The sequence below is a fragment of the Cuculus canorus genome, unplaced genomic scaffold (genome assembly GCF_017976375.1).
Source record: "Cuculus canorus isolate bCucCan1 unplaced genomic scaffold, bCucCan1.pri scaffold_105_arrow_ctg1, whole genome shotgun sequence".
NCBI lineage: Eukaryota > Metazoa > Chordata > Aves > Cuculiformes > Cuculidae > Cuculus > Cuculus canorus.
Genome location: NW_026527754.1, coordinates 77250 through 87978, shown reverse-complemented (window position 1 = coordinate 87978; position 10729 = coordinate 77250). Strand labels below are relative to the sequence as shown.

At 52.6% G+C, this 10729-nt stretch overlaps 2 protein-coding genes across 2 annotated transcripts; one reads left to right on the top strand and one right to left on the bottom strand.

The window, feature by feature from the left end:
• Positions 1–958: 958 nt before the first annotated feature.
• On the top strand, positions 959–2596 carry LOC128850588 (E3 ubiquitin-protein ligase Topors-like). Its single transcript, XM_054055545.1, has 3 exons — positions 959–978; positions 1410–1749; positions 2099–2596. Exons 1-3 carry the CDS (start codon positions 959–961, stop codon positions 2594–2596), a joined length of 858 nt encoding a protein of 285 aa, XP_053911520.1.
• A 2617-nt stretch (positions 2597–5213) lies between these two features.
• On the bottom strand, positions 5214–8547 carry LOC128850587 (olfactory receptor 14A16-like). The gene is made up of 2 exons (XM_054055544.1): positions 8481–8547; positions 5214–6193 (listed from the first exon to the last, which is right to left on the bottom strand). Exon 2 carries the CDS (start codon positions 6168–6170, stop codon positions 5214–5216), a length of 957 nt encoding a protein of 318 aa, XP_053911519.1. The 5' UTR covers positions 6171–6193; positions 8481–8547.
• Positions 8548–10729: the final 2182 nt, after the last annotated feature.

The window sequence follows — 10729 nt, the reverse complement described above, 5'->3', positions numbered from 1 at the left end:
AAAATCCACCCCCTGTGATGGGCAGGCACACGTCCCACTGACTCAGGCTGCCCAAGGCCCCGTCCAACGGGGCCCTGAACACCGGGCTCCAGTTCTTGAGGGTTCTGCCGTCATCTGCTCTGGTGCCTCCAAGGACCTGGAAGCCTGTGCTCCTGGTGACTTTTCCACATGGAGACGTTCCCAGCCCTAGGCGGGTTCCTGTTTTGGTTGTAACTGTGCCAGCCCTGCTCTGTGCTCCTTCACCCCGACCAGATTTGTTTCTGAATGCTGTATCGCTGACTCCAGGCTGTGCAGGGAGCCATCCTGGCCTGGATGCTGAAGCTCCCTTCCAATTTATCTCCCTGCTTGTTTGCTCTGGGATCTTTCAGTACAGTCCTTAATTCTAACCTGGATTTTCCACTGCTTTTTGGTTTGGCATCATAATCTCTCCAGCCGGGAGGCAGAGGAGGGAGGGAAAGGCAGCACGGTCAGGTCTGTCCCTGCAGAGCACGGGGCCTCAAACACTTGGGCGTCGTCCTGGTTTCTCTTTTGGTGGAGCCTTGAAGAGTCCGGACCCCTGAATGGACCTTCCTGAGTGTAGGGAGCCCTGAGCATCTGGAGCCAAGTGTTTGCCAAACTCACTTCTTGCATGTTGAGAGGGAATTCTCTGGCTTCCTTGAGTACGTCGTGCTGCAAACATGCCTGAGCTTAGAAGGATGTGTCCACTGAGGGTTGTTTGTCCTGGCCGGAGAAACAGGGAGGCTTCAAGCTGTGCTGGGAACCTGATGTGATCCAGGAGATGAAGCTGACCTTCCTTAGTGTTTTATTTGTTTCTTTCTTTTGAAGGGAGGCAAGCGTGTACATTCCTTCTTGTACTCATCTCCCTGGTCCTTGTCAGAAGTCTTCCATCAATGCAGTCAGGACACAGACTGGGAGAGCTGATTGACCCCTGCTCTCCCCTTGGTGTCCTAATCTCATCATGACCCACTGTGGGTACACGTGAGCAAGCTGGGAAAGTCTCCAGTCCCAGCTGCAGCTCTCCAGCCGTGCCTTGATCCAGGTGGGACCCTTAGACCGGATTCCGGCCATGCCAGAAGGCAGAGGCAGTGCCTGGTGGCACAGGACGAGCACCTCCAGGGTGTGAGCTCTGCCCTGGCTCAGCTCTGGGTTTGGTGTGGGGCTGCACGGGGCCCTGCGTGCTGGGAAATGGCCCTGGGGCATCCAGCGCTCCACACTGGGTCTGGATTGTCCCAGCTGATCACCTCTGGTTCAGAAGTGTTCTATGTGCTGGTCTTGAGGACAGGCCTGTCCATCCTTGGGCGTCTTGCTGCAGGCATTCCTTCACGCCACCTGAAGGCATTTATGGAACCTCAGCCTTCCTGTTAACTTCTCTGTGACCATTTGACCATGGTTTCTGTTTCTCCTTCTAGGGATCAGCTGAGGCTCTGCAAAATGCCTTTATCCTTGCGCCATGTTCTGGGCTGTGCTGTACCTGCAGCGGTGGGACTTCTTGGCTGCTGGTGGATCTACTCCCGCATAAAGAAGCGTAGAGTCTGTCCTGAGCAAAGAGCAACAGGCCCTAGGACAGAGCAGCAGGAGGAAGTTGCAGGGGAGGAATCATCACCGGAACCAGCAGCAGGGGTTCCTCAAAGGCTGCCTCGTCTGTTGGAAGAGGAAAGGCCAGAGACTGAAAACGCTGGAGGATTTTCCGCACCCTGCCAGCCTCAGGCAGCCGTGGCACCCAGGGCCTTGCAGCTCGCAGCAGCAGAGGTGAGCTGGGAGGGGACACCTCCCCCTGGGGAGCTGGGAGGGTTTCCTTCTGGAAGGACCTGGCCATCCCTTCCTGCCCTCCCTGGGCCACCCAATGCTTGTGGCCTCTCTTCCTTTTCTTGTGCATCACCCGCTGCTCCAGCACCAGCTCCCACAGCCGCCGCAGCATGGGGACAGCGTGGCCACGGAGCTGGATGACCGCTGTCCCCTCTGCCCGGGCAGCTGGGAGGTGGCAGCTCCGGGATGCTGTGCCTCCAACAGTTCTGCTCCCTGTGCATCCTGCGCTGGGCTGGATGCCCGAGTGCCTCTGCCAGACACGCTCTAACACTTTGCACGTCTCTCTTGGCAGGACTCAGCATCGGGCACCGATGGAGCCAGCGCGGAGAGAAGCTCTGCTGTGAGGGATGGCGGCAGGAGCCAGCGGCCCCAGGCAGGGCCGGTGGAGGCAGCAGAAGGCTCCCAGTGCCCCATCTGCCTGCAAGGGGTTACAAATGCCACCTACGTGGCCTACTGCCTGCACAGCTTCTGCTTTGGGTGTATCCAGCGTTGGGCCACGATGAGCAACACCTGCCCCGTCTGCCGGCAGCCGTTGGAGCGCCTGCTGATCTCAGGGCAGGCAGATGACATGGATGAGGAGCTCGTCCTTAGCCCTTCCAATCACGTGTGCAGGTGGACGCTCATGGGAAGGCCCTGCAGACGCTTCCCACAGCAGCGCTACTACCTGCGCAGGCGGATCACTAGCAGAAGCCAGAGCCCAGCTGGCCGTGACGCTGCTACAGACACACTCAATGAGTGTGTCTCAGAGCTGCTGCAGTCTCTCCGCTTCTACCTCCGTCGCCTGCAGTGAACCCCCAGCTGATTTCCAGGCCTTGTGGATATGGGAACAGTTCCCACTGTGTAGTTTATGATGGACTGTGCTAAAAATAAAATGCGTTTTGTAGCATTTGATCAGGCACAGCGTGAATTGTGTGGTGGGGTGGGGTTTTGTATATATTTGAGGAACTGAATTACTTTGGACATGGTGTATGGGATTGTGGAATCATGGGATGGTTTGGGCTGCAAGAGACCTCATGGCCATTCTGTTCCACCTCCCTGCCGTGGGCAGGGACACCTCCCACTGGATCAGGTGGCTCCAAGCCCCATCCAACCTGACCTTGAACACCTTCAGGTATGGGGCAGCCACCACTTCTCTGGGCAACCTGAGCCAGTGCCTCCCCACCCTCACAGGGAAATGGTTCTTCCTGAGGTCTCATCTCAATGTCCCCTCTTTCAGCTGAAAGAGGATGTCCTGAGTGTGAAGGGACCTTCTTCTGATATCAAACTTAAACCTCCCCTGGCACATCTTCCTGCCATTCCTTTGGGTGGACAACGTGTCATGTGGCCCAGTGTGTCTCAAGAACCCATCACCCAGTAGGAAGGCACAGGCCATGAAGGGGGCTGTGAAGTCACCTCTCCCTCTGGAGGGAACAGGCCAACAGCAGGAACATGGCTGGGAAAGAGACTGTGAGGTCACCGATTTCTGAAGCAGCAGAGAGGTCAGCCCTTGACCCATGGCTGGGATTTGTGCTTTGAAGCTCACATCTGGCAGTGTCTCTGACAGGCCAGCAGAAGGCACCTGGTTGGCTCATTGACTATGAGATCCCATAGAAAGGTCGGGTCATAGAATGCTGGGGTCAAAGAAGACGTGGGTCATAAAAGAACTGGGTCATAGAAGAGTCGTGTCATAGCAGTTTCATAGAAAGATCGAAGGAGAGTCGGATCCCAGGAGGGTCGGGGCCATAGAAAAATCATAGAAGATTTGGGTCAGAGAAAGACTGTAGAAGAGTCAGGAAATAGAAGAGTTGGGTCTTAGAAGGGTCATGGATGAGTCGGGTGATACGAGGGTTGGGTTATAGAAGGGTCAGAGAACAGTCATGTCATGGAAGGTTCAGGTCACAGAAGGGGGTGGTCACTGAATGGTCCTAGAAGTGTCAGGTCACAGAAGAGTCATAGAAGTGTGGGGTCATAGAATATTTAGGAGCTGGGTCATTAAAGTGTAATGGAAGAGTCGGGTCATGGAAGGGTCAGGTCAGAGGTGTGTAGAGGTCATAGAAGAGTCATAGAAGAGTTGGGTCATTGAAGGGTCATGTGACAGAGGGACTGAAGAAGACTCAGGGTATAGAATTGTTATAGAAGAGTTGGCTGATAGAAGGTGTCGTGTCATAGAAGAGTAATAGAAAAATGAGGTCATTGAAGAGTAGCGTCATAGATAATGTTTCATAGAAGGGTCATAGAGGTGTAGAGTCGTACAAGGGTCAGGTCATAGAAGGGTGGTAGAATGGTCAGATCATAGAAGTGTTGGGTCAGAGAAGAGCTGGGTCATAGTACTGTTAGGTGATAGAAGTGTCAGGTCACAGAAGGGTCACAGAAGAGTCGGGTCGTAGAAGAACTGAGTCATAGAAGAAAAGGATCATAGAAGAGTTGGGTCAAAGAAAGGTGATAGAAAAGTGGGATTATAGAAGAGCAGGCTCACAGAAGAGTGATAGAAGAGTTGGGTCACACAAGAGTCAATTCAGAGTAGAGGTATAGAAAAGTCGAATAATTCAAGAGTTGGGTCTTTAAAGAGTCGCATCACAGAAGGGTGACAGGAGAGTCAGGTTATAAAATATTCATGAAAGAGTTGGGTCATGTGAGGGTCAGGACACAGAAGGGCCCAAACCGAGAAAGCTGGGTCATAAAAGTGGCCTTGTGGGCTGCACAGAGAGGGAACCAGGACTGGCAGCCAGGCCAGCCTGGAGACGCTCTCCTGGGGAAAGAGATGTCCCTGGAGAAGAGCAAGTGCTCTGCAGCCTGTCCCAGCCTCACACACCAGAACTCTTGAGCTGGACACTGGTGTTTTCATCTCTGAGTCACTTCCTTGGTCACGTTCTTAAGAGAAACTTAAGCAGAAGCCCTAAACCTTCATGCCCTGCCCTGAGGAGATCCCCTCTCTTTCTGGAAAGGCTGTTCTGGAGGCAGCTCTGTCCCACAAGTGCCCACTGCCCGTCCCTGCCTGCGGGCACAGCACTGCCTCGCAGCACCGCTGTGACCAAGCTCAGAGCCCTCAGGCCTTCCAGCAAGGCAAGGGGTGAGGAGGAGAGTGTGGAAGGGAGAGACAACAGCTCTGGGAGATCAAGCGCTGGTGTCTGGCAGTGCTGCCGTGCTGGGACTCTTTCTCTCCATCCATGCCCACAGGAATTGACCTTGCAGCTCCAAAAATGACTTGAAGAAAAGATATCAGGAAACAAAAGTCATTGAATATTCCTTTATTTTGTTGAAACACACAGAGAGCAGAGCTCCTCATTTACACAGACAATCAGTAAGAAAAGTAAAAAGAAGAAGACAGTGAATTATAGACAGGATGACAAGATTATCCCAATAAACTAGCAACACCAACAAGAAATACAGAGGCCTGTCTGATCCTGCTGTGAGTTGCAGGATAACTGCTATGAAGAAGGTGATGAGCAGTTCATTGCTTCAGAGAACCATCCAGTTATCAGTTTCCACACTGCATCCTTGAGCTGCTGGTTCCTCAAGCTGTAGATGAGGGGATTCAGTGCTGGAGGCACCACTGAGTACAGAACTGACACAACAAGGTCCAAGGGTGGAGAAGAGATGGAGGGGGGCTTCAGGTAGGCAAACGCTGCAGTGCTGATAAAGAGGGAGACCACGGCCAGGTGAGGGAGGCACATGGAAAAGGCTTTGTGCCGTCCCTGATCCGAGGGGATCCTCAGCACTGCCCTGAAGATCTGCACATAGGACACCACAATGAAAACAAAACAGCCAAAAAATAAACACACACTAACATCAAGAAGCCCAACCTCCCTGAGGTCAGAGTGTGAGCAGGAGAGCTTGAGGATCTGGGGGATTTCACAGAAGAACTGGTCCACAGCATTGCCCTGGCAGAGGGGCAGGGAAAATGTATTGGCCGTGTGCAGCAGAGCATAGAGAAACCCAGCGCCCCAGGCAGCTGCTGCCATGTGGACACAAGCTCTGCTGCCCAGGAGGGTCCCGTAGTGCAGGGGTTTGCAGATGGCAACGTAGCGGTCGTAGGACATGATGGTGAGAAGAGAATACTCTGCAGTAAAAAAGAAGATAAATAGAAAGACTTGGGCAACACATCCTGAGTAGGAGATGGTCCTTTTGTCCCAGAGGGAATTGACCATGGCTTTGGGGAGAGTGGTGGAGATGAATCCCAGGTCAAGAACAGAGAGATTGAGGAGGAAGAAGTACATGGGGGTGTGGAGATGGTGGTCACAGGTGATGGTGGTGAAGATGAAGCCGTTGCCCAGGAGGGCAGCCAGGTAGATGCCCAGGAAGAGCCAGAAGTGCAAGAGCTGCAGCTCCCGTGTGTCTGCGAATGCCAGGAGGAGGAACTGGGTGATGGAGCTGCTGTTGGACATCGGCTGCCTCTGGACATGGGGCACTGTCACAGGATGAAAGGAGAGTGACAAATTAGGGGAGATGTCTCTGAGCAAAATCAAAGCCATTTCTCATTCCCCTCTCCTGCTGCTCACACACTGTCCCTTTTCTCGCAGCCCTTCCTTCAGCTCCGTGCCTGCAGCCCTGCTCGGTGCCGGCTGAATGTGCCGGGAGGAGCAGTGCCTCTGCCCGCTGGCTGCGAGGAGTCAGCCCTGCTCTGCAGCAGGGGGTCATGGGGACGGTGGGGACAGGGGACACTGCTGGGGATCAGCTTTGTCCTGGGGAACTGCTCCTGGTGCAGAAGAGCCTCACAGCATCAGCACTGCACAGTGCTTTTGGCTGTCAGAACCTCTCAGCATCTCTGCTGCACTCCGGGAGAAGAGAGGGAGTCCTGCAAGGTGAGACCATTGCCTGTGGCTCAGTGCAGAGGGAGAGGAGCTGCTCTGTACCTCACTCTTGGTCTCAGCTGCCCTGCGATTTCACCTTTCTGACACAGAGGGGGATCACACTCCCATGTTCCTCTGAAAAAAACACCAGGCCCAGCTGAGAGCAGAGGAATCTACTTCACACCACTCAATGCTTCACCCTTTCCTAAGGTCTGAGCACCCCACTTTCAGCCCAGGGCACACACGGCTCTTTTCACACACCCAACAACAGTTTCTCTCTTGCAGCATCTCTGCATCTCTCCATGAGTCTTTCAGGTAACACCAAGATGCTGTGGTAAACATTTGCATAATGGAGGGAAGCTCAGAGCTTGGAAGGAAACCTCAAGGAGAGACAAATTTCCTCAGGATGGCATTTGATTACAGGAGATTCAGCTCCTTCCCAGCCCCACTGACTGCATTGCCCACAGCCTCACAGCTCAGAGCAAAGCTGGGACACGGGTTCCCATGGACACAACGGCAGGAAAGGAGCCACCAGGGCAGTGGGGGACTGTACAGCTGCAACTCCCATCCCCAGAGAGCCTGGCAGTGAGAATGAGAGAACAACAGCAAGAACAGAGACAAGGGGAGAAAGAGGGAGAAAGAGAGTGAGGGTCTGGCTGCGAGAGGCCAGGGCAGAGGCAGCCGGGCACACAGACAGTGTTCCCCTTCCCCAGCTGTGCTCACCCCCTCCCAGACACCAACCTTGCCGGGCAGTTGCTCTCAGCCCCTGTGCTCTGGAGAGGGCACTGGAGCTGTGGCTGCAGAGGAGGGGGTTCAGCCCTGGAGCCCAGAGCCCTGAGGGCAGAGGCTTTGCTGGGTGGGAGAGGAGGCAGGGGGCTTGCTCAGAGGAAGGGGCTGCCCTGGAGGGGAGCACACAGAGCTCTCTGAATTCTCCCTCCCACAACATCTCTGTATGAATTCCCCTCTCATTCCATGATCCAATGCCTTCTGATGGAGATTTTCCTCCTGGGAGGTGTTTCCCTGTCCCATACCTTCTCCCTGTCAGTGCTCACAGACCCCATCTGACCCTCTCTGCTCTCCCCCAGCCCTACACAAACCTGCCTGTTTGCCGGGTAAAGCTGGGCACAGGGTCTTGTTTATAAGCAGAAAAGGACAGCACAGACTGAGCCTGGTGGGTCCAGCAGAGGTGATGCTGGTGGTGTCCGAGGGAACAGGAGCAGCTGGAGACACTTTAGGAGGCTCCTATCAGACCTACTGACCCCTCAAGGACACAGCTCAGGAGTCTCACTGATTTGTTCAATCATGACAGCCTTTATTTTTCCACTTTTCCACTGAAATTCCCCAAGGGCAGGAAAGTGAAAAGGCAAACTCAGTGAAGTTCCTTATCTTTAATGTAATCTCTGCCCTGATCTTCCCTTTAAAATGTCCTCTTAGAAATATCCTGAAGGCATTTGGAGCTGTGAGCAGCCCTGACTCACACAGCACCTCCTGAAAGCAGAAAGACCCTCTCCTGCCAGGAGGTGCTTCTTCCCCCCATACCTTCTCTCTGTCCCTCCACATGGAACTCCCCGGGCAGGCTGAGCACTGACTCTGTTTTTCTCTCTGCTGGAGAAACAGCAAGAGCCCTCCTGACAGATCCCACAGGCTGTGGCTGTGTTGGCTTTAGGAGATCCCTCCAGGAACAGCACCTGCATTGTCCTGCACCCAGAGACTCACCTGGAGAAGGGCTGTGAAGATTTTCTCCAAATGAAGCCTCCTCTTTCCTCCCACCCCACCCTGCCTTTCCCCTCTCTGTGCCTCCCTCCTCTGCCCTCGCTGCCTGCAGGCAGTGCCCTCAGCCCTGCTGGGCTTTGCAGAGGAGCTGCTCCTGCCCAGAGATGGCTCTTTGTAGCGCTGCCCACTTGCCACCAGCTCCCTCCGTGCCAGGAGCCCAGCCCAGCTCAGCAGCAGAGGAGCAGCCCAAGGCAGCCCTTTCTCTGGAAAAGGGATGCAAGTCCCATGGGGTCACTGCCAGAAATGGTGAGGTTGGGGAGGTGAGGATCAGGGCTGTCCACTCATGGTCAGACCTCAAAGGATGCTTTTCCATGCTGCCCAGACCTCCTGAGGTGGCACTCAGCATCAATGCCCATGTTTCTGTTATCTGTTCTCGGAGCTGAATGTATATTTCTTAGGTGCACTTTGAAATCTTCCTCTTTAACTACACCGGAAAATTACTCTATGGAGCTGTACAAGGCTTGAAGACCTGAAGAAATCTCCAGGCAGAGAAAGAGCTCATTAAGGCTTTCTGTATTTTAATGAGACCCAGGGTGGATTTGCTGATGAGTCCTGGAATCTCAGCTCCTTAGAAGAGACTGAAGAAACATCTCAAGAAGTCAAAACCAGAACTCAGAGTGTCTTGAAGTATTAATTGGTCTCAGTGAGGATTGCTCCTGACAAAGCCTCCCCAGGGACTCGTTAGGGCTGATGATTGGAGGCCATGATTGCAGGCAGGCAAAGGCACTGTGCAGGCAGCTGTGATGCTGAGAAAAGCCTGGGTTTGCCTGGTGAAGCAGAATGGCCAAGCCCTGACCCCCAGACCCTGCAGGTGGATCTGGATGTGGCTACAATGATGCTGGTGTCATGAACATTCTCACATTGCTGAATTAAATTGGGAGCAGTTATTCCATTTAATTCTAAACACAGGCCCATGGAGTTCTGTGAGAAGTCAGGGCTCTCACACAGCTCCATGGAGTTCTACAAGGGTTGGGTCATAGATGGGCAGGGTCATAAAAGTGCACAGTCATAGAAGAGTGACAGAAACTTTGGTGTGAGAAGTCAGGTCAGAGAATAGTCCCATCATACAAAAGTGATAAAGGAGTTCCATTTTAGAAGGTTCATAGAAGTGTTTGGTCATAGGATTCTCATAGCCGTGTTGGGTCATAGAAGTCTCAGGTTGCGGAGGTGTCAGGTCACAAAGTGGTCCTCAGAAGAGTCAAGTCATAGAAGTGTGAGAGTTCTGTTGAATTTTAGAAGGGTTTAGTCAGAGAATGGTCATAGAAGGGTCAGATCAGAGAAGGGTCAGGTCATAGATGAGTCATAGAAGAACCATAGAAGACTCAGGTCCTGAAGCGTCATAGAATAATTGGGCCATAGTGTTACAGAAGAGTCAGGCCCTGGAAAAGTCTGGTAATATACGTGTCTGGTCATGTAAGCATTGCTCATAGAAGGTTTTGGTGACAGAATATCTGGATCAGAGAGGAGCTGGGTCATAGAAAGCCATAGAAGGGTCAGAGTAGAGCTGGATCGTAGAAAGCTTGGTTCAGAGAAGGCTCGGGTTTTAGAAGAGTTGGGTCATAGAAGAGTTGAGTCACAGAAATGTCATGTCATAGAAATGTCGGGTCATAGAAGGGTTGAGTCATAGAAGAGTTGGGCCACAAAAGAGGCATCTCATGTAAGAATTGGGTCATAAAGAACTCAGAGAGGAGTCAGATCATAGAGGGTCTGGTCGTAGAAGGGTCAGTTAATAGCAGGGTTTGGTTCATAGACCAGGTGGATCATGGAAGGGCTGGGTCGCAGAAGAGTCGGCTCATAGAAGAGTCTGGTCATAGCTGTGTCTGATCATAGAAGTGTTCTCAGCATAGATGATTCATGTCATAGTAGAGTCAGGTCACAGGAGAATCATAGAAGTCTTGGGTCATAGCAAGTCGCATCACCAAAGAGTCAGAGAACAGTCAGGTCAAAGCAGGTCAGAGAAAGATTGGGTCGTAGAAGGCTGAGTCACAGAGGGTCTGGTCATATAAGAGATGGAAGAGTCGATTCACACAGCAGTAACTGAAGACTTCAGTCATAGAAAGTTCATAGAAGAGTTCAGTCACAGTTTATGTGGGTCATAGAGGAGTCAAGTCACAAAGCCGTAGGTCACGTCATACAAAGCCGTAGAAGGATGAGAAAACAGTTGGGTCGCAGAAGGTTTGGCTCATAGAAGGCTTGGGTTTTAGGAGAGTTGGGTCATAGATGGCACAGATCATAGAGGATTCAGGTCATGGAGGGGTCATAGAAGAGTGGGTTGATATAAGAGGCAGGTCATAGAGGAGTTGTTTACAGAAGAATTCAGTCACAGAAGGTGTATAGAAGATTCAGGTGATCTAGGGATCATAGAAGAGTTGGTTCATAAA